We start from the raw sequence: 23,221 nt of genomic DNA, 5'->3' as shown, positions 1-23,221 counted from the left end.
TACAGCTTTTGGACAAAATGAACTCCAGCCCAGGACTCCATGTTCAGGCTTTAACTCAGGGAGATGCTGAAACACATGCATTTAAACCCTCGTCAGCTAATCTGCTATTCACTGCTCCAAGTCAGGTATTCAATTAATTGCCTTGCCAAGTAGCAGCTTCGTTGGGGGATGTACGTGATATGGGCCCCTTATGAATAAACACATGAATTAGCAGATCCTAGATTAGCTGTGACTCTCCTGGGAGATGGAACAAATTTCTTTGTATGAGGAACTGACAAACACCTAGAAAATATAGGAGGCACTTATCTTTCTGCAGTGCTCTTAGAGGAGTGATACTGATCATTTTCCATAATCTCATCTTCTTCGTGGCTTTCAAAACACAGCAATTAAATGGATGTTAACAGTTTTTAACAAAATTGTATTTTATTGACTGAAATGTTAAGGAATGATTATTCCAGCCTGCCAAATTTACACTGCACCACTTACATGAGTTTAGTTACAGTGCTAAAGGTATTGCCTTGTGAAGCTACAGATCTTGTCTTTGATGTCAGCAGCCTGTTTGTTTGTTTGTTTGTTTGTTTATTTATTTATTTATTTATTGTAGAATCATAGAATCATTAATGTTGGAAAAGACCTCCAAAATCATCTGGTCCAACCATCCCCTTTCCTTGAACACCCCCAGGGAAGGTGACTCCACCGCCTCCCTGGGCAACCTGTTCCAATGCCCAACTTTCTGAGAAAAAAAAAAAACTTCTAATTTACAACCTGAGAAATTTTCCTTTGTGCTGTGACATAAAAATGAATTGATGGTCTCAGTCTACTTTCTGAGGGACGTGAAGCCTAACTACAGAAGTCACTGGCATACCTGGAGATCCTTTTGTAGCAGAAACGCTTTGGGTTTGTGGTGTATGAGGCATGTTTGTTCATTATTTCCCATGGCTATAGTAAGAAGGAACAAAGGGAGTCGCCAGGTGGCTGTAAGGACCTTGAGGCTCCCTGTCTGTTGCTGTCTCGGGCGGATAGTTGAGAGAACTTTGTGTAAATACTATAACTGCAAAATTGATAACCCACCTGTCCTATCTGAAGACAAAACAGCATGACCGGCTACGGAGGGAAAACATCACGTACCAAGCGGAGGAAGACTACGGCCTTCATCCGTGCGACCACCAGAGGGACCAGAGACGACCCCCTAGCAACAGTCGATGCAGCCGCAGTAGCAGGATGGGGGGCTACGTAACCCCGGAAGAACTCGGTGATATAAGGACTGTGAAAAGGGATGGGGGGGTGCGGGCCGTTTGGAGGAGCATGGACTCCCAGGCCGCCCAGCGCTGTTTTGCTTGCTGATCGCTTACTCAATAAGCTAATTCTTTCTGGCTAAAAGAGTAATTTATAACAGGGTTTACCAGAGCTGAGAGGCTCTTTAATGCTAATGTTCACCCTTCCATTCCCATGTCATCCCTGGTGTTACTGATGGATGCAGAATAGCAGGGGCTGTAGGTAGTGTGCTTTGTGAGAAATGAAATTAGCTTTGGAAAACCTATGAATCTGCAGAGAACATCACTTATCACCCAGGAAATTGCTTTTATAATTATGTCAGAAATAAACGATGATCTCTTAAAAAGAAAACAATATGCAAAAGAAATAATAGCCCACCTAAGTAATTTGTATTTTTTTACTGTAATTAGTGTCTTACATTATTAGGAAAGACATCTTACCTGGATGACAGAAACAGACCAGGCTCTAATCTTGAAAACATTTATCATACAGCAATACACTTAATATGCTCCCTTATCTGTAGAAATGTTGAAATGGGTGCGTAGATTCAGTTCAAAAGTGGCTGAAAGGTGCTATAAATCACTTGACCTGCAGAAATATTATAGCTTTCACTTCACCGAACATTGCTTGGAGATAGGGATGCTTTCTACAAGTTTGAATTCTTTGTAGTATTTATTGAGAGAAAGAACACTTGTTTTTCTACACCGCAAAATATATGTGAACCATTGACATATTAACCTGGTAGACACAATCCAGTCCTTCAAAAACACATTTATTGTTATTAGTCTCACACCTGATCCTCTTTCATACTGAAGTAATCGTACTGAAATCAGTATTACTCCTGATTTACAACACTGTATGCAAGGGGTTACTTTGTTACTTCTGTTATGTTACAACAAACAAAAAATATACATTAGCCTGAAATCACAGAACCATGAAATCAGGGAGGTTTTGCTATTAAGTTTATTGGGGTTGGATTTCATCCAATGTGCTATTTAACCTGAAAGCATAAACTGCTTTCACAATTGCTTAATTACTTTTGTCAGCAATTTAAAATTATTTTTTCCCATTTAGTACATGTGCAGTCCAATACCTCTCTCAAGGAAGTTCATCAGCATTTTGAAAGTACAGCAATTGGGCTGGCTTTCATCTGGATTAAGGGTTCCGAGACTGCAAGATGAATCCCACCAGGACCACACACACCCTTTCAAAGCAGTCTGTACCAAGCACAACCTGTTGAGTATTTCTCTAAAAAAAACAGGAAAGTGGTGCTTCACATTACATGAAAACATCTCCTTTTGCACCTGTACCTACTACAGCACAAGCCTGCTGCCGTGGCCGTCCTTACTTGTGTGGAACGTGCCTCCTCCTGATGCACATGACACGGTGACTTGTGATGTTCCTGCCACAGCTGGACTCAAACTCGACTCTCTTTCCATAACTGAGAGACCTGAACAGAGAAACAGAATTCAGGGATCAGAGACCTAGAAGGGCAGGCAACAGGAGTAATATATAGTTGTTAAATGAAAGGAGAAAGATAAACATTGCAAGTAATTCATATTTTTTTCTGTTGATCCTGTGCATCTTGGTAGTTATCTCAAGAATAGTGTATTGATTCCAATGCATGCTTGCTTGAATCAATACTGAAATTTCAATCGCTTCAATTGAAGCAATTGAACTGTGTATTTGACTAGTGCTTGTACTGAAGAATACATACAAGCTACCATGGGTGTTAGTCTTGTACGAGCCCACGACCACCACAAAAAATTCCCAGAAGGGAAAAACGTGAAGGTCAGTTGCCAAAAAATTCATTGGCTGGCTCCAGTGATTCTCCTCATTTTGATCAGAGGAAGAATCCCTGAAACCAAAGTGAACTTCTGAACCATCACCAATTACTTGTTAAAAACCTTGAGCTGTGTTAAAAATGCAACATGTGGGAGTCATGACTTTGAAAACCTATTAGAGATAAATACACGGAAGATGGGTTGACGGCAAGGCAGAGCATCCTACTCCTGCATGTCTGGCAATAAATGAAGTAGTGGGGGCACACAGTTCTGGTTGTTCTTCCACCGGAGAAGTCACCACGCTGCCGACTCTGAGGACACCTTTATGTATCTTTGCATCCAGCGATCCGCTGAATCGTGCTCCCTTCATTTTATGGCTGACATCAATGGAGCCACAGGAATTTTTAACGCTCGCCCAAGGTCATGCTGTGACTCACTCAGAAAATTTCAGAGCTCCTGTAGCTCTGGTCCTGTACTTGGAGAAGGCCGGGCTCTCTCAAGTGCTAAATCGAGAAAGTGTAAAACCGCATGAACTTTTCCTCACCTTCGATGAGCAGTGCTCTGCCAGAGAGATCTGAGTTCAGATGGGAGTTAAAAGCTGTTCAGCAGCCCGGCATCACACGCTCTCTGGGGGCTGAGCGTGAACTGAGGGGAAAAATGAGCAAGTGTATATTTTATATGTATGCGTGTGTGTGTGTGCACATAAAGGTGAACAGCCGAGTTCCAGCTCGGCACAGGACTAAGGTGCTAGTACAACGTCTCCTCAGCAGGAAACACCACCGGCCAGCAGCAGACCCGAGGGGCGACGCCCCGCCGGCCCGAGCCGTGCCTCGCGGTGCCGCGGGACCCCGAGGGGCTGCGGCCTCGTAAAATGGCGGCGCCCCCTCGGGTCCGCTCCATGCCGGGCCGGGCCGGGCCGGGCCGGGCCGTGCGGGGGAGCGGCGGGGGGCGGGGCGGTGGCGCCTTGCCACTGGCCGTGCGGCGGCGCCCCTGTGCGGTGCCTGTGCCGGGCGGCAGCGGCCCCGGCGCTGTCGCCGCCTTGAAGGGTGCTGAGCGGGACCGGCACCGGCAGCGGGGCAGGCACCGGGGGAAGGAGCGAGGTGAGAGGTCGCTGCCGCCGCTGCCGGGCGGGCAGCGGGGAGGCGGATCCCGGGATCCGCCCCGCCCTGCCTCGCCTCGCCTCGGCTCGCTGCAGGTCCGGTGCGGGGCCGCCCGGAGGTCCCGCGGCTCCGTGCGGGCGAAGGGGCGGGGGACGCGGGCGGCGGGGGCGGTGCGGCCGGGGGAGGTGCGGCCGGGGGCGGGCGTTCACCTCCGCGGTCGTCCTTAGGGCGCGGGGCGGCCCCGGCGGCTCTGGTGATGAGGACGCGGAGCAGAGGCTGAGGCTGGTGGCGGCGGCGGCGTGCGGGCGGCTACCATGACGGTGTTCAGGCAGGAGAACCTGGAGGAGCACTACGAGACGGGCGAGGACCTGGGCAGGTGGGTGCGGGCCGGGACAACTTCGCGTGGTGCCAGCGGCCGTCCCGGCGTGGCCCCGGGGGAGCCCGGGCGGAGGCTGCTGGCGGCGGGGCCTCCGCGCCCGGTACCGGCATTAAACCGTAAGAAAGCCCCCCCCCCCCAAAAAAAAATAATAATAATCTATAGTGTGTGCTTCTGCTTTAACGTATCGTTCTGGGTATGCTTTACATACATCTGGAATGACACGCTGTGCTGGACAGCTTACATTAATTCAATGGGTATTGTGTTAGGAAGGCACGTTACCGTGCTGAACCCCAGATTTCAGCTGTGTATGTTAAATATCTTACTTGGGCACGCAAAATTCTTCATTCCACACCCTTTTTTTTTGGCAAGATCATGTAAAGTGTTCTAGAATCCAGTTTTAGGTTTCTGTAGTAATACAACTGTCACTATGCCTGTGGTTACAGGCATTGATACGTGATTTACTTCGTAAAATAAAGACAGAATTACAAATTGCCATTTTTATTTTTCTTAGGGCTCTTCACAGAGAAGGCAGCGTCAGCCTGCTAGTTAAGAAAGTGCCAAGGTTTATGTAACATCTCTTGTATGTATTTTAAAGAGAAAGTGTCAGCACAGTGCTTGGTCCCCAGTACCCATGTATGAAATAGAATAATTTCCCTAAGGACAATTGCATAGGCAGCATTTAAAGGTACGGGGCTTTTTCCACACAGCCACGCTTGGGAAATAGCATGTTAGCTCCAGAACACAGCACTGAAGATGAGGAATTTCATTTTTGACATACAGAGAAGTGCAAACACTGAATGACGGTACATGGCTTACAAAAAAAAAAGGCTGAGGTTGTGTGCTTTTTATTCATTTTAACTGTATAACTTTGGCATGCAGTCTAAACCTATATATATTTTTAAAGAACTTAAATTAATTAGTTACACTCTAGTCTTGTTTTTTTTTTCCTTGGAAAAAAGTAAGCATAACTAAGAACTTAATCCATTTTTATTGGCTGTTGTGAGAAAATACCTATGGACAATAAAACATAACAAAGTGGCAGGGTGTTGCTTTAACATAAAAGGGCCAAAGATTTTACTTCAGCATCATTTTGGAAAAGACTGATTATTTCACTGCAAGTTGTTGCCATAAAATCAAAAGAGTAAGCAAATCTCAGCATAGTCGTTGAGTGGCTTAGTTCAGTGGTGCTTTTAACATATTTTTGAACTTAGGTTTCTCTGGCTGCTTGAAATACTCTTGTAAATCCCATTTCTTTCCATTCCTCCTTTCCCCCTTAGGTTTCTCACCTTTACATTTGCATATAAATGTACTTGCAAATGTCAAGCCTGAGGCTTAAAACTCAGGAAGCAAGTGAATATTAAAAACACCTTTGACTTTAAAATTTCTTGGGTTTATTTGGGAACCTGAATCTTGATTTAAGGCTTCAGCTAAGCTGTGATGAAAGGTTCCATTTTGCTAAATCAACCTATTTTCTCCCCTTATAATAGATGAATTCCTTTGTTTCCTTGTACTTAGCATCAGTCATGGAACAAACAAGGTGAATAAATGAACAGATAAGAGTTTTTTCACCAAAGGGTATTTGCATGAATGGATCCTGAAGTTCCTAGGACAACCTGCCTTTTGAGAAAGCTCAGTGAAGATGCAGTTACTTTGAAATTTTAATCTTCTGCACTGTTTTCCTTTGTAAAATATTTATATATCTGTATTACCTTATGATACCCCTGGCAGTAACTAGAATAAAAAGTAGATTTCCTATTCTAGCAAAAGTCACTTGAAGAAAATAAATGGATTGCGTAAATTAAATTTCTCAGTGAAACTAGTAAAGGAGGTTTAAAAATTGCTTACACAAAACCTGGGGATGTTTGAAACTAGGAGAAAGGACAATGAGCTGAAAAAAATGCACTTTCCGGTTTTATGATATTTCACAGTGCTGTTGCAGAAGAAGTAATAAACAGTAAAAATCTTTTGCCAAAGTGTTTTTGAGTGTTTTTCCATTCTTTGGTTTGTTTTGATTTATTCCCGTGGAAAATAGGAAAAAAGGTGTTATGAATACTTGTAGGATCATTTTTTTTTGGTCTTATCTGTACGTGATTTGTTCCGACACATTTCTGTTGTTGGGGTAGGTTTACCTCTTTTGTCATCTTAAGCTTTTTGTACCAAAAGTCTCAACACTTACAGATCAAATGTCATCTTTAGGATGAAACATATATGGAGACTGTGCTCTTAATCACTGTGCATGTTGTGTTATGTACTTCTTGTTTCGCGTCTGACAAATTTAGTGAAACATATCACTGCATTGTTCAGGTGTGCACTTTAATTACAGATGTGTTAACTAACCATCTAACCATGGCATTTCAAAGGGTGATGGAGATTCTGTTCCTGCTGGGGTAGAGATTATCATGAAACAGCAACAAATTTACAAAAGCTGTTCCGTTCATTTTAATTCTTTCTGCAGTTGCGAGCTGTGTGACTGTGCATTTTAAATACCCTGGTGCAGTGCCTTTACTTCAGTTTGCCCAAAAGACAGGAATTAAAGTACATCAGCATTGAAAACCTCACCATGGTGAACATAAAAGACCTTGAAACCAGATCAAACTAATGAAAATGATTTTTTTTTTTAACCCTTCTGTGGTTAGTCTTACCTGGGAGTTGTTATAGTACTATGAGAAAAGATGCATTGCTAAATTATAGGAAGAGGTACCCAGACGAGCGATTTAGTTCATGGTCTTAAACACCACCACCAGTCCTCTTTTTTTTTTTTCTTTAAACTTTCAAGTATTTTCTAAAAGAGCTGCAGATAGCTGAAGTAATGTTTTGCAGTTGAAGAATGGTATTTGCATTGCACTGTGGCTTGCTGTTTATTAATAGGAGATCCCTGTTGATGCAAAAAACAGGAAGAGGTATCTAGCAGTTTTAAACTCTGAGTTTATTTGGACCTGTTGTACTCACTAGGGATACACTTTCCACTGATGTTGAATTAAAAACTATGATGGATGTCAGCAGTTCTGGAAATCAGTGTGTTTCTGTTTGGTAGCTCACTGAACAGAGAAGTTACCAGGGTTAGCTTACTGCTTTTTACTCTTGTCTAAGGTGTCTGTCTAATCTCTTTATCAGTTGCAATGGAAAATGCACAGGGTAACATGCTGAAGGTGCTGACGAGAAAATAGGCAGTTGTTCAAATGTATACTTACAAGCTGAAAAATGTTCCTTTACCTTTGAATCTTTGGTTAGAAGAGAAATCTTTTTTCTGGGTTGTATGAGATCTGATTTCTGTAGTAAGCAGTGAATACGTAGGCAGAATATATATATATTTTTGGTTATTCATCTATCAGTTTTCAGAAATGCTGCTTCTTAGAGCTGCAAAGGCAGCATCTCATCTATCATACACCATAACTGTAACTGCATCTCACTGTGTTGGGAGGAAAGGAAAAACGTGGGACAAAGAAATGCTTGGATGACAGCTAGAATTTGACCTTCATGGTGCTTTTCAGGCTTGAGAGCCCAAACTAGTCATACTAACAAGCTGATGTGCAAAAATGGTGTACGTATTGTCAAGTTCCATTACAAGATCTACAGCATGTGAAATTCCTTTGAGGTGATACTTCTCTTCAGAATGGCTAAGTTAAAAACCCCTGGCAACTGTCTTTTCAATAATGTTGTAGTGTAGCATTTTTTCCAACTATTTATCAGATTAGGAAGTCCTACAAAGGGCTGGGGGGGAGGGAAGGAGCAGCGGGAAGGATGGCCTGGTATGGCTCAAAGTGTTATACCTTGGGTCAAAAATTTAACTGCACCACATGGAAACTTTCAATTTCTCTTTTGTTGGATAATCTTACTGTAACCTCAACTCAATGTGCTCCGTTAAAAAGGCATTTATTAACCTTCATTTTTGTACAGAGACAAAATGGACAAATACTGAAGATGCATGATGTGAAAACCACAGTAGCGCTGTTTCCTGAGTCCCTCATATAGGCTCTGCAATAAATAATGCAAGTGTGGAATTCACGGCTTCTGTAACTACGTGTATGCAATTTGCAGCAATACTTGGTGATTAATTACTGTGAACTGAGTGGGCGGTAGGAGTCTTTCAGGGGCAGGGACCTGGGAAAGAACCCTGAACATGTTGGCCACAGAGCTGCTCCTCGAGTGGGAAACCTGGGTGGTTGGCTGGCTGTGCTGTTCCTCTGGAGACCCAGAAGTGGTGTTCAGGTTACAGCAAAGAGCCCTTTCAGTGCTGTTTGTGAATCACAGAGATGTTGTATCAGCCTTGTCAGCTCTCAGAGGAGCACCTGGTAATTCTGCACTTGCTTTGAAGACACCAAGCGAAGCCAGTCCTGGCCCTGGTATTTGTTAGGGTTCTGGGGGGAACCTTTTTTTTTTTTTTTTTTTGGAAATGCATAATAAACTGCAAGCTGCTGATTGCATAGACTGCCACCGCACAGTACCACCAGTGACAGCTATTGCCTTTTAACATGCATTGAGCAGTGTTTCTGCCTGAAAAGCACAAACTGCAGTTACTTTTTTGGTATAACTGCTTGATTCTTCTTAGTTTATTTCTCTGTCTGGAGGAGAAAAATGCCTGGTTTATAGGCCTTTTAAAACTGTGTGTAGTAAGAATATGGCTTGCTGATTATTGTGCCTTCATTTTAAACGCATAAACTTTTGTAAATTTAAACCCATCAGGAAGTAGATAAAGAACATTGGTCTTTGATTTCTCTTCTACCTAGGCTCAGTGAGGTGCAGTTGGCCCCAGAACTGGTGCGTTAGGCGTGTGCTTAAACTTTCATCAGTTCTTTCGGGGCTTTGCTGGTTTGTCCTTTTTGATGGATTTTTTTTTTTCCTTCCCCATTATCTGCCTTTACAGATGTTCAGGCGTGTCACTTCCTTTGCTAGAACTGTGTGTACTGAACAGAATTTGGCACGTTTGGCTTAGGAAGAGAGGCTGAGGCTGCATTTTCACGAGAGCAGTACGCCAGGCTCGGGCCGTGCTGATGGTGGCTGAAAGGAGTAGTATCACTTTCTCTGTCGCATGTTTCTGCATGTTTCTTTGATGCGGCGATGCTGTAAAAAGGGGGAAAAAAACCACCTTATCTAATTTATGGCAGCAGTCCATGCTCAGATCAGGTGAAAGCCCTGTGAAGTCTCAGCCTACAAGGCCGTGTGATTGCCTCTATAAATCCTTCCTCGAGTTAAATACATAGGAAGGACAGAGATAAAGAACCGTGGTACAAAGGCAGAAGAACATAAGCTGGCAACCAGGAAGCGAAGCTGTAAATAAGGAGAGCGATGGAGACTACTGAAGTTGTGGAGTAACCGTGCCAAACAGTTGTTAAAATTGGTAACACATTCAAAGGCATATCAGTTTTAAGAGGAAATTACATATTTCCTGTTAGAACCACAGCTGGTCCTAATGACCAGGTGTCCTTCTGTTTTTGACTGGCTTCATTAATTCTGCAGTGAACCCACACAACTTGTTGGCGCAGTTTTATATTCAGGAGGAAAAAATGTCAGTTAAAGCAGTGGTTTACTAGTTTCTGTTTCCTGGGTGGTAGTGGCTTGTACAGGAGTCCTTTCTCAACTAAGACTGTCTTGAACTGCGTTTTGACCCTGCTGCAGGAAGATGGGTGTCCAAAAAACCTGAAAAGTATTCATCACCAGCTTAGTAGATCTTAACCACCACTGGCTTATGGCAGAGCTAGGTGGAAGCTGAAAGGAGGGTGGACAAAGAAAGCGTAAGTCTAAAGATCCTGAAGCCCCAAATGTTTCCTTGCATATATCTTCATTATAAAATACATATTGGAGTAACATAAATAGTGTGAAACTTAGTGGAACAGGGTACAAAACCCTGTGCCAAGGATGAATTTTGCTCTGAAATCTCAGCACATGGGGCTGATACAGCAAGAGTGAAGCCGGCATGTGTCAGTCAGCTACTGGGTGACATTCCTGTCATTTTTAGCGCAGTTAGGGAAAAATCTCATATCAGATGGACTGTAGGAGCCCGTGTCGATCTATTTAATTGTGCAGTATGTGGCTGTGTCCTCCTTTACGTGTACTCTGCAGTTCTGATCACTGTGTTTCAAAGAGATTGTTGCTGTTCTATTTTAAAGTGAAGAAGAAAAGCTGGGATGGTGAAGCTGTGGGAAGAAGGCTTTTTTGAGAGCGGACTGAAGACTTTGGTATGTTTAACCTTGCACCATGAGGCATGGAAGGGTGTGACTTTTATTTATTTTTTAAGTATGCTGGAAGAATGAAAAGTGAAGAAACTTTTGAACTTAAAAGTTATAAATTATATTTACACTTAAAATATTCACAGGTAAATGAGCAGGCTGGAAATTCAAGGGCTGCTGGCCCCCAGGAGAGTGATCTTTGTTTTTTTTCTTTGAAAGAAAGCTAAAAGAAGAGAGAACCTAAATTGTTTTAAGGTTGAACTTTGTTAAATTAATGGAAGGTTTACCATGGCACTGTCCTGGGGAAGGAGGAGGCTGATAAAAATTTGGTCATTGTGGGTATCTTAAGACAGTTGTAAATCTCTCTTTCAAAGTTACTAGGCACATTATAGTTGACATTGAGGATGTTGACCTACTGTATTTAAAGTGTGTTGGCATTTTACTTACTTTTGTCATAGTACACATTGATGTCAGGGAGAATGATTTGTCAGAGGTGCTTTTCACCCAGAACAGTTCACACAGCTTAGGATTGCTATAAAGTGCCACACTGTTTTATGGTGTGTTTTGCAATCCGTGCAATGGTCTGCAGCGTTATGCTTTTTTTAATGTTTTAATCCCTTTCCCCTTATTCCCTCCTGATTACATAACCAGATGTGACAAATGACAACTGCTGCTTGAGGATGCAAGACTGCTGAGGAGGAAGCATCGCTACGCGGTTACCCAGACCATGTGCACACATTTTCCACCACCAGCACGGACCTTGCAGGGCAGTGGTATGCTGCTTTCGAAGAGAGCAATTCTCTCCCAGAATCGTCTGCCTGCAGATGCGAGGCTGTTTGTTTGGTAGGATGCTTAGAGCACGTTGCCTGTACTTAACTGAAAGAAAACTAGCTCTCACTGGGTGATCGCAGATGTAGGCGGGTATATCCACGGCTCGGAAGAGTTTGCAGTCAGTGTAAATTATAACTGTGCTTACAACCTGATTGACAGGTAAAGTTTTACTGAACTCATTGCTGAACTATTCAAGGGAATGAGCTATTGGAAAGGGGGGAAAAAAAAAAACACTCTGCTGTGGGTAGAATCGTGCTGTCTGCACATTTCTTGCTTCAACCAAATGCTAAGTCTGCCTTTAACTGGAGTGGTGTAGTATAAATACTTGATTTTCACAGTATCTTTATTAGAGAGCAATTAGTATTGTTAATAAGTTCTTGCCAGTTACCCGAGGAAGCCCTTCGTTCTGTCTGGTATGTGAATTGGCTTCTGGGCCTCTTGTCCCTTTCCTCAGTTTTATCTTAAATATAAGTAGTCCCTTGCTAAGGCTTGGGGTGTGGGGCAGCATGTGCCCCTGGAGGTGCTCAGTGAGGGTGCTTTGCTCACGAACATGCCTGTGTGGCTGGGGATCAGGAGAGCCTTTTTACTGCAGGTCACACAGTCTGTTGAAACTGTGGTATTTTGAAGTTGCTGCTTTTAGAGGAGAGAGAATAAAGGGTGTTCATTTTCTGGAGTCTGTGGTGACATTAACAGACCTGTGATTACAGGGAAGTGTGATAGTGCCTTTCTTCTATTCTTTGTCTGCTGAAATTTGTAGTCTCGCTGACTTCTGCAGGGCTGTCTGCAGCTTAACAGGATTGGACTTCATCGCTGAGGTGATCCCTCGCAGTCCTGTGTTTCTAAATGAGAAGAAGAAAGCCAGTGCTTAAAACTTAAAATTGTGAGATTCTGTGCTCAGTGGGGCACACGCCTTCATACAGCACTTACTTTGCCTAGTTATGTAGGTATCACTTGGTGCAGCTAACATTTATGTTGCTTGATTACATTGTATTTTGTTCTGGCACGGTTTACAGCTTAATTATTTTGCCAAGTTTAATGGAGATTTAGAGGTGTGGAGTTTTTTCTCCACAGAGGGGAATAATGTGGTGGGTATTTCACTTGGGCCTAACAAGTTCTTGGCCAAGAAGCCAGCACTTCCAGTAGCTCCATCAACAAAGCTGGTAGCTTATTACTTCCTAACAAAACCAAGTACGTGGAAGACTTGGTTGGAAGTAAATTTTACCTTTCTTTTGATACCTTTCTTTCATCGTGCTGACAGATTCCTTTGTTAAATGAAATAGGAGCCAAATGTCCCAATAAAGATAATAAATTGGCGTCTCTCGGATCACATCTGCACCTTGTCTCCCACGTTGGTTGTTTTCTATTCTGCAGGCATAGGCTTTGAGCGTTTTGTTATGGGAGCTAGGATGTTTTTGGTATATTATCTTCCTGGCAGTATTTCCTTAACTGCCTGAGCTGGGCCATCTGCACAGAGTTGCTGTTGATTCCCTGGGAAAGGAAAGCACGTCAGGGAACAGCTTAGTCCCTTATGTCTCAGTTTTTCTCATCGTTTTCTGTTTGAAAGGGCCTTCTGATGCTATTTACTAAGCATTCCTGCCTAAAAGAAGGATCGCCTTTTCCGCTTTTGTTGCTAGTTACAACGCTAACTGGGGAACAAACCATTCCAGATCGTATCTTACAGAGCTGGTCCATTTCTGGCCCCTTTTGTCCCCGCAGAAAGAAGCCTTTATGTTACCTTTTCTTCTGGGGAGAGCACGCTGCTGTCAGGTGGCTCGTGGTCGGTCAGCACTGCCGTGTAGCCAGACCAGCCTGACGGGAGGCCACGGAGGACGACCATCCCTGTCCCCATCCTTGCCCACTGGGCAAGCAGAGGTGCCAGCCTCTGATGAGGCACGATGAGCATTGGGGAGCACAGTCAGGGGAGCATGGGGCCAGAAAGGTGAGAGAGCCTCTATATGCGTCGGGTGGCCCTGTGGAAGCGCTGCGCTGGGAGGCAAGGCCTGGCTGCTGATTAGCCCTGTTAACGAGGGCCCCGGCTGCACGGCCCGGGTATGGTTTCCCGTTGTGGCAGCTGTAGGGCAGCCAGACAAGCCTTCCTTTGCACCGAGGTCAGAGGGGGCAATTTGCAGTATATATTTTTTCTAAATGTTCTAAATTCCTAAGTGCTGCAGCTCATCTGTGAGAGTGAGCAGATGTAAATAAAGACTAAAGAGCTAGGGAAGCAGACAATTACTTGGCTGTAAATAGCAGCTCGTAAAACTGTAATATATACGGACAGTTACTAAGGCACTTGGTATGAGGTTTGAGTATGTGGCACAGACTATGCTTTGTTTGCAGTTTCAGTAATACCAGGTTTTGGTGTCTTCCTAAAAGCTTGCTTCAGTCAAGGATAAGCAATATGTTCACCACTGCAGATCTTCTTGAAACACATCAATGAAGGATGTGTTTATTGATTGTATTGCTTGGTGAGTTTCTTGTATATCTAGCTAGCATAAAATTAATAACTGAAGTGGGAGGACATGTGGGAAAGGAATTCGCAGGTGGCTTTGCGCTGTTTCACACGTCCCTGAATTAGAGATAATGAAGAAGTAAGTGTTAGAAACAAAAACTTCAGCAAGGTCGAGATAAATGAACTTGGCTGCAGTGTTAAAGATGAGCTTTGCACAGTGGCTGGTTGCTGGCTGGCTCAAGGTGCATGTCTGAGGGTCTCTAACCAATTGTATGACCGATTTGGGCGCATGGACAGCGCGTGGGGTTACAGGGAAAGTATATGTAGTAGAGAAAAAAGGGCAATAAAGGCCTTCTGTTCAAGAGCCATCAGGAGTCTGTGTCTTTCATCCCTTCAAGGACAGATTATTTTTTTCAAGCAAAAATAATTGTGACATCTTCTGTGGGGTATATAAGCTTTTGGTTCTGTGCTTTTTGTTCTCTGATAATGAAAGGTTAGTAAAACATTGGATCTTAAAGCAATTCTTCATGTTCAATGGCAAGTATTAAAATGTGAAGTCCATACCGTATCTGTAAACTGTATCATTTTTGGGGGAAAACAGATTTGTAAGCAGTTTGGGAGCTTTGCAGTCCATCTTCACTTCTGTTTGCAGTGATTACTTTATTTCTAGCAAGTGTTCGTTGAATGATCAACAACACCGTGTCATTGTAGTAAATCTTTTTTACAAAGATAATGAAAAAACATTTTCTTAAGTTAGCACCATTATCTAACAGGTGCTGCTGTGCTGCAAATGTTGCTGTGTGTTTGTGTTTTTTGTGTGTGGCCATTCAGTATAGATACCCTCCAGAGTCAAAATCTGCATAGATATACTTTCTAGGGACACCTTATTACTGTTCAATAAGGTCATAAGTAATATGTCATAAAACAGGGAGGTTCAGAAATGGTGAAATAAAGGGAAGCTGCTCATTGCAATGAAGGAGTGAGTGGTATAACTGAGATCTGATAAGCATTATTGTTAGACCCTTCTTACCTGAGCGGCTGGACAAGCCCACACTTCAGACAAGCTTCAGAACCCTTTGCTATAGAAGAGAAGCAAAGCAGAAAACATAACCTTCTCTGTTTAAAAAATTGCATCAACAATATTCCTTGCTTAGCATCACCAATATCATGTTTCTGCTTGTATGCTTTAATATGCACCACAGAATCCTGGTTGAAGAATTCTTGAGCAACTTACGACTGAGCTCTTGTGTTTAATTCATAGCCAGGTATGTTTCAGATACATCCTTTAACATTTATCAAGGCTAATGTGAGTTAATGTTAATTTCTGAGCTGGTTTAAAATTTCATGAAAAGACCAGTCCTAAAGAACAATAGAAGCATTAAACTCTGGCATTAAGTACTGGCACAGTATATTATGTTCTTTATTTATATGGCTGTGTACTTAGGCATTGATCCTGTAAGTACTCGTACTTGCAAACTCCTTTTTATTACTGTAAATGACAGTAAGCATAGCGGTTTTTTATTAATATATTTTTTTAAAATCTCTGCATTTTGCATCTTCCCACCTTTTTTTCTGGCTTTTTCGTTTCCATTAGAGATGTAGCTATTACTTGAACTGTTTACAAGTGTGAGTACTCTTTTTTTCATATGATAAGATCGTTTCTGAAAAGGTTTTAGCAGATGTACATATATTCAGACCAAATGTATTCCAGCAAGCTCCAGCACAAGCATCATTATTATGAAATGGCAGGCGTCCAGCTGGCTTGGAAGTTGTACAGCCATACGTATTCCCCCAGCTTATACAGTAGATAGCGGTACATCTAGGCATGGACTTACATCGGTATTTTAAACCACCATATCTTTGAGTAGACTTCTAGCTGAAGCATTTTCTTGAGTCCTTGCTTGGGCATCTAAGATATAAGAATACCTAGCTCTTTCCATTCTGGAGTGTGGTAATCACTAAATAAAGTGCTTACGTTAAGGACTTCACATATGGCACCTTTTGTTTTGTGTTTACCACCCTCAAGCTTTAAAAGAATGATAAAGACAGTGTGATAAATGTGCTTGTGCTTACAAAGGCATATCCATCAACCTGATATGTTTTGTTTGTTTTTTGTTTTTTTTTTTCCCCTGATAATGTTGCAACTGCTATTCCTGCCTATGCAACAATTGGATCAGAGAGCAGAAAAACTGCATCAGAGCACTTTCTCAGTCTCATATATAAAGTTTCAGTGACGTTGATAACTTGCATTACTTGTCTCGTCTGCAGGCACAGTGACAAGCATGCATGTCTGGTGTTATCCAGATTGTATGAGTGAATGCTGGATAGATAATATGAAAAAGAAGACGGAGTTGAATTGTTTATATGCACACAGGAAACACGGAAGGTTTTGTCTGCGCCTGTCTGGTGTATGCCTCGAACACACCTATTCTAACTGTAAAAAGCAGGAAAGAGTTTAGTCTTTAATTGGCTACTTTCAAACTTAAGTAGTTCAATGAGCTTCTTAGCAATCAGTAAAGTTTTCAGTACCTCTTTGTTTTGTATCTGCAGTAATTTATGAGTTTCCAACGGGGCAGAAGCATCAGACCTTCAGTAATGCTTCTTGCTCTTTCAGTGCACCTCCTCTTCCAAACATCTGCTGCCAGCGCAGACCCAGAGTACTTTATTCATTCACATTTGCATTCCAAAACCCAAATGTGAATAGAAAAAAAAAATCTGACATCAGAATTTCTGCTCGTGGAAGGGAATCTGTTTTAAATACCAACGTCACAGAACTCCACAACACTATGCAATATCTCTTTGTTCTGATGAATAACAACAGCAAAAATGTACTTATTTACCTGCCTACTAAGCCACTTTAATCCATTGACAAAAGTATAATTTAGAATGATCAAGGCAGTACTTGTGAACAGATTGATGTAAAGGAGTTTCTTTTTGTTTCTTTGTGTAGCTTGGACCTTGGAAAACACTTTCTCTATTTGTACACAGATGCCAGTTTTTCAGTGCCAAGAATGTTCCTTTTATGCACTAAAAAGTTCTAGCAACAGTGCAACTCCTCTTTCTGGCAAGGGCTTTGTGAGTGCTTGAGAGTTAAAGTAAATCTTTCTGTTCCTTTTCTACCTACTTTCCATCCTAACATGCTTTCTTTCCTTGACTTTCAGCTGCATTAAACAAATTTTAAAGAGCACGGCTTGACCTAATTGCTTAGTAGAGTATGATCATGGAGAAATCCCATATTTTGTCCACCAACCCTGTGGTCATAATTTCTTTAAAGTCATGTGCTCTTTTGAAAGAATAAGACCACATTGATGGGAGGGCTGTGTGCTGGAGCTGTCTGTGGAGGATTTAGCAGCTGCAAGATCTCGCTTTTCTTTTTTGTTCATTGTCTAAAACGCCATTGACAGTGCCACCTTTTCTGCTTGAAAACCCTTATCCTTCATGCTGCAAGGCGCTTCAAACAGAGACAGAAGCCCTTGAATTGGCACCCGATTGTATTGTGAATATCTGCTTTCCTTTCCCACCCAAATGAAAAATACCTGGGCGTGAGTTCCTGCATGATCTTCCTTAGACTTAGGTGTGAGTGTTGTGTGAATTCGAAAACAGGTGTTTTTCTGGTCTACAGAGCAGCGCAGTGACATTAAAATCCACATTAATAAGCAACATTTTGTGTCAGGTGTGAAATTTTTGACGACTGTTAGTAGTCTGAAAAGTACTGTACAAGGAATAATCATTTGTGTTTCCTAGCTGTGGTCAGATTCATTAGCTGAATTTATTGTGAGATATTCATTTTTTATCTTTTCCTGGAGGACCAGTTGTGCAGCTGCAGGAGACTTCTGTGTCTTCGTGCACCTTCTGCTGACATTTAGGCTCTTCTGTGGTAGCACTGGGTAGTATCTTGGTGCTGTCATATTGCCCCTGTGACTGGGGGAAGAAGGAAAACTGTCACTTTCAGCTGAAAATAGGAACGCAAAATAAGTTACTGTTAATTGATATTTTTTATGTTAGTTCCAGCATTAGCTGTCCCTCTTTAAATTACCTCTTTTTCTTTTTGTAACTTAAAAATATATATATTAGGAAAATAATGTGACTGCTTGCCCTTTCATGTCACTTGTACTGCGTGCTGTGTGATGTAAAGGGCAACTTATGAAATAAACATCATTGCTTCTGTGCAGTTCATTTGATCTGTGATTGATACAGTACAGTTTTACGGCCCAAGATCTTCCACCGTACACCCATCAGTCCTCTTTGGGGCAAAGGTGGGGAACCTACATTTCATCTGCTACATAATGTGAGTAGAAGCTGTGGGGGCTGAACATCTCTGAGAGGCATGGCCAAAAACAAAGGGGCTGCACTATAGGTCTTGCGGGGAGAGGTGCAGTCTCTCCTTGTTTTGATAGGCAACTCTGTCAGCTTTAAGTGTACCTCTTTGGAATAGAGGGCTCTGTTAAGTGCTGCAGTGATGAGCGGGAGACTGTTATTTGTAGCCGAGGCATTTGCCGGTACAGCCCGTATCTTGCTGGAGCACTGATGAGAGCGTTAAGCAAGTACCTGATAGGAGAAGCGTGACCAAAGCTGTTGCTCAGCTTTGTTATTGGAGTAATTGTTTCTTCTTTGTTTTGTTTTTTTATTTTTTTTTGGCATGGGTGCTCTCCTAGTAGAATCCAAAATGCGTTCTTAAAACTTGTCTGCACCTTCCATTTGCTAGCTTAAGCCAACATTAATAAAGAACCAAAAATTTAAAGTATGTTGTTCATTTGAAATAAAGTTAAGTGTGCCTAAATAAACTTAAGTCTTTATATTTCTATGAAGTCCTGTCTTATGTGCCCTGGCGGCCAGGAGGGCCAACCGTGTCCTGGGGTGCATCAAGCACGGCATCGCTAGTAGGTCAAGGGAGGTGATTGTCCCGCTCTACTCTGCGCTGGTGCGGCCTCACCTCGAGTACTGTCTGCAGTTCTGGGCACCACAGTATAAAAAGGACATGAAACTGTTGGAGAGTGTACAGAGGAGGGCTACGAAGATGGTGAAAGGCCTGGAGGGGAAGACGTACGAGGAACGGCTGAGGTCACTGGGCCTGTTCAGCCTGGAGAAGAGGAGGCTGAGGGGAGACCTCATCACAGTCTACAACTTCCTCGTGAGGGGGTGTCGAGAGGCAGGAGACCTTTTCTCCATTAACACCAGTGACAGGACCCGCGGGAACGGGGTTAAGCTGAGGCAGGGGAAATTTAGGCTCGACATCAGGAGGGGGTTCTTCACAGAGAGGGTGGTCGCACACTGCAACAGGCTCCCCAGGGAAGTGGTCACTGCACCGAGCCTGTCTGAATTTAAGAAGAGATTGGACTGTGCACTTAGTCACATGGTCTGAACTTTTGGGTAGACCTGTGCGGTATCAAGAGTTGGACTTGATGATCCTTAAGGGTCCCTTCCAACTCAGGATATTCTATGATTCTATGATTGTGTGATATCCCAAACAAGTTTACCCAGCCAATAATGCCAGGTAGAGGTAAATGAGGATTTATATGTGAGGGAACTTGGTTGCTTTTATCTTAAAAACAAGGGGGGAGTGGGAGAGGAATGAGACTTCGTGTGTCTGTTTTTGTGGACGTACAGGATGTACGGTATTTGGTTTTCTGTGCATGTGTTTTCTTCCATTTTTACACTTCACATAGACTGTATTGTAATTGGTATGTTTTGAGAGGTCCTGCGTTTAGTCAGCTGCGTAAAAAGATCTAATAATAAAGGACTTTTCCTTCACCCAATTCTTGTGTTCGTTTTGTGAAGTTAAGAAGTTTTAAAAGCATTTTAAGCTCTCATTAAAACACACTGTTTTTAATCCCACCAAGTAATGTTGTTTTTAACAGTATTCATGCAATAGCGTGTTTTAATACATTCTGAAGGATGACAAGCTCTAATGACTTAGAGAAAAAGTGGCATCTTATTGAAACAGTTCCCTGGCTACCATCAGGGCTGAACCACTCTCTGGAAGAATGCAAGGTTTGCAACATGATGCTTCTTGAGGTGAGAATGGAGGCCATCCTTCGGGTGGGCATTTATCAGAAGAAGCACCAGGTGGCCTTACGCTGCGGCGAGAGCAGGTCGGCGAAGTGCCCGTGGCCGTGCCTTTGCCCGACGGGGTGATCTGGCAGAGCAAAGCAAAGTCCCCGTGTCCCAAGGTTGCAAAGAGAGGCTGGGTGGTCTCTGCAAAGCTCAGATGGGGTTATTAAATACATTTGACAGCTTGTTTGTATCTGTGGCTTCGTTCAGCTCGCTTACCTACCCGGTATTCTTCCATTTCTTTCTTCTCACTTGTATTGAGGCTCAGTTGTTTCTATATGCCTTCAAAACCAACACATCACTGCCATATGGCCTGGCTTGGGTGTTTGTTGTGTCTGTTTACATCTGCTTTTTGTCCTTTCCACTTTACCAGCTCTTCAGCCTCAGCAGGGTACTCGCTTCCTGCTGCCTGTTGTATTTCTTTTTTTCCTCGAATCTACCTCTGTGTCAAAATGCACCATGCTGTTTTTAATAACTGAAGAACTGGCCAGCAGTTGAAAATTTTCAGGACGTTCACAGTTAAGAAAGGCTGGAAATAGTGTAAGTCTTGGTCTAAAGGCATCTTCTTTCTTTATACGATGAGCTCTTAGCCTTTGTCCAACATCCTGACTGTGTTATCTGCCTCAAAGATGTATTCTGTGATAACAAGCTCAGCTTGATACTTTGTGAATCAGAAATTTTGTTTTTATTTATGCAATCATACCTGCTTTCACTGGAGATTACAGAAACCTGTGACCGCTTGCTAAAGCGAGGTCACAAAACAACAGTGAAGGTGGGATCACTAGTACCAGAAGATGTCTTCCAGTCAGTTATTACATTGGTCTTAATTAACATTGCTAATCATTAATATTTATCTTGCTTATGCAAATTAACTGTGAAGGACAGTTTAATTTCTCTAACTTGAGTTAATGAAGCTTTATTAACTTCATGTAGCTAATGTAGCTTTTTTCTATTCTGAAGATGGTGTGGTCGCTGTCTTTTTACATATGCTTAGATAGGGTAGGAAGATGTTGAAAAAAGTATTGCTGTAAATCTCACTTTCAAGTGCTTTTACGATGTCTCACTGGGTGTTCCCTCCTATCTGCAGTAGCTGTGTTGTTTTTAAGCTCTCTTTTGGGTGTTTATGATGTGCAGTTTTCTGCATTTTAGTTTAGAGGAGGTTATTCTAAACCTGAATGAAGAACTCTTTTAGTGATAGGACTATGACATGACCTTTTGATCTGCTCATAATGAAAAAAAAAGTTGAATTAATCTCTTTTCTTTTTTCTTTGGAGACACCAAAGTCAGTCCTGTGTACAATCTCACTGTCATCAACACAAACCTTCTAGCCAAAATTCTCAAGCAACCGAACTGCACACCAGTACCTTTCCAGGGTGGAAAGACCAAGTGGTAAAGGAGCATATGGCAAATAATTATGTTTTGTACTGCATTTTAGATTACAAGGACAGTTTTGGTTTTTGACCATTCTGATCGCTTGAAAGGGCCTCTGCAGCAATCACAGTATAGACCTCTTGTTTGTTCTTAGCGGATTTTCGGTGTAGATTGCCAGCAGTGAAACATTTGGTCATGGCTTTGCACTTTTTAACAGGTGATTTGGTGCTACTGCTGGCAAATTAGTGTATTGAAGTGTTGATCCTTTCAAGTCTGTCCTCTCTACTTCATAATTCAGGGAGGAAATAAACTACAGGGAAAAATTTCTGACATTTGATTTTATATAGGGCAGTTAGATAGAAAATCTGATGCTTTGAGAATAGTATCCCAAATATAGTGAACTAGCTAGAATTTCATTCAGTTTTGTTTCTTAACTTCATGGTAATCGATTCTCTGTAGTTGGGAGAACAGCACCGTGGAAAAGTACTGGAGTTTTTGACTGAGCCCCACGTAAGTGGCACTAAATCTCTCCTTGGTTACACCATGTTGCATGACATCTTTGTTCTCAGTAGAACAACTTAAAGGAATTGAAACTTCAGAAAGTTGTGGTGAATAGCTACTTGTTGCTGAGAAGCCAAAAACAAGCAAGCAAACAACAACAAAAAAACAGGTTCTCATGTGACATCTCCAAAAATGTATTTCCTCCGTGATTTCTTTGGCTAATGCCAGAGATTGGTATATGGCAGGCTAAGAAGCAGACTTCAGATAGAGCTTAAGCTATCACAAATGAAATCTGAGGGAGCAGAAAATGAGAATGCCCTAAGTGTTGCCAAACAACCTTTTCTTGTTTAAAGGAAAGTAGTATAAATAAAGTTAAAAACAATCTCATGTATTTGTGCTCTAGTCTGCCTATTTTTCTGAGATCTTCCCTGCTTCTCCTAGGATACCATCTTCCAAGCCAGGTTGCAGGATACAGGGCAGCATGGGCTTGAAAAATCTCAGCCCATTGCCATTTGGGTGCTAGGACGTGCAGTAGCACTTTTCCTCCATGACTTGTGTGAACATTTCTTTTGTTTGTTTGTATTTAAACTGAGTCATTCAGCACTAACGGCTAGAAGTAAATTCTGACTTTGTGAAATCAGTTGGAGAAGAGGTGTGACAACAGGAAAAGTGGTTGATAATACAGGCGGGTAGGTGAGGGTGTGCACAGGCTTTGTCAACCCAGTTGCACTTTGAGACAGGAGGTGTTTCAGAGGAGAGCTGTCCTGCAGTGCCTTACACTGCAACTGTGCTAGCAATCCAGCTCAGCAAGCCTGTGTGTAATCTGTGTGATATTAACGTGAATCAGTTTAAATGAATTTTAGAAAAATACTATTTTGGGAAAACTGTGAGGAGAAAAAATTATGTATCGATAATAAATTGCATAGGTGTCTTCTCTTACTCTAACTCGTAGTGCAGATTTTTAAGATAATTTTTAGGTGCTCTCCCAGTTTGCTTCAGATGCTTACAGCCTGCATAGGCCACACATTAACTTTGGAGCAGGTCTTTAGGATTACAAAGCTATTATCTTCCCTGTTCTCACTTCTTGAGGTCCTGTTGACCTTTTTTGTGTTGTCCTGATGAAGTTTGTTGCATCTGCTAGTTGTGTGGCAGATGGGGAAAAGAGTTTCAGCATTACAGCATGAAGAATTATGTGATTTAAGGCCAGAAAAAGCACAATTATTTCTAGATGTTGGGCATGGTAGTGTGTTTTGTTTTGTTTTGTTTTTTACAGCATCTTTGGAAGAGGGCAGTGTCCTGTATGTTCAGTTGAA

At 42.3% G+C, this 23,221-nt stretch overlaps 1 protein-coding gene and 1 long non-coding RNA gene across 3 annotated transcripts in view; one reads left to right on the top strand and one right to left on the bottom strand.

Annotated features, from left to right (window-relative positions):
- Positions 1–2,036: 2,036 nt before the first annotated feature.
- Positions 2,037–3,890, bottom strand: LOC310890158. The gene is made up of 3 exons (XR_014577077.1): positions 3,604–3,890; positions 2,624–2,725; positions 2,037–2,523 (listed from the first exon to the last, which is right to left on the bottom strand). It is a non-coding gene; the product is annotated as an uncharacterized lncRNA (long non-coding RNA).
- Positions 3,891–4,027: 137 nt separating this feature from the next.
- DAPK1 (death associated protein kinase 1) overlaps positions 4,028–23,221 on the top strand; it is an 89,647-nt gene continuing 70,453 nt past the window's right edge. The window contains exons 1-3 of one of the 2 annotated variants that reach the window (XM_083818796.1): positions 4,397–4,535; positions 10,646–10,714; positions 11,357–11,548. In XM_083818796.1, the coding sequence (XP_083674922.1) occupies positions 11,433–11,548 (116 nt within the window). In that variant the 5' untranslated portion in view covers positions 4,397–4,535; positions 10,646–10,714; positions 11,357–11,432. Of the gene's footprint in view, positions 4,160–4,386; positions 4,536–10,645; positions 10,715–11,356; positions 11,549–23,221 lie in introns of those variants that run through there. The other variant, XM_083818797.1, reaches the window with a different exon arrangement.

This window comes from Anser anser (genome assembly GCF_964211835.1).
Source record: "Anser anser genome assembly, chromosome: Z".
Taxonomy (NCBI): Eukaryota; Metazoa; Chordata; class Aves; order Anseriformes; family Anatidae; genus Anser; species Anser anser.
The sequence above is the reverse complement of the archived record's forward strand: the minus strand, read 5'-3'. Positions and strand labels throughout refer to the sequence as shown.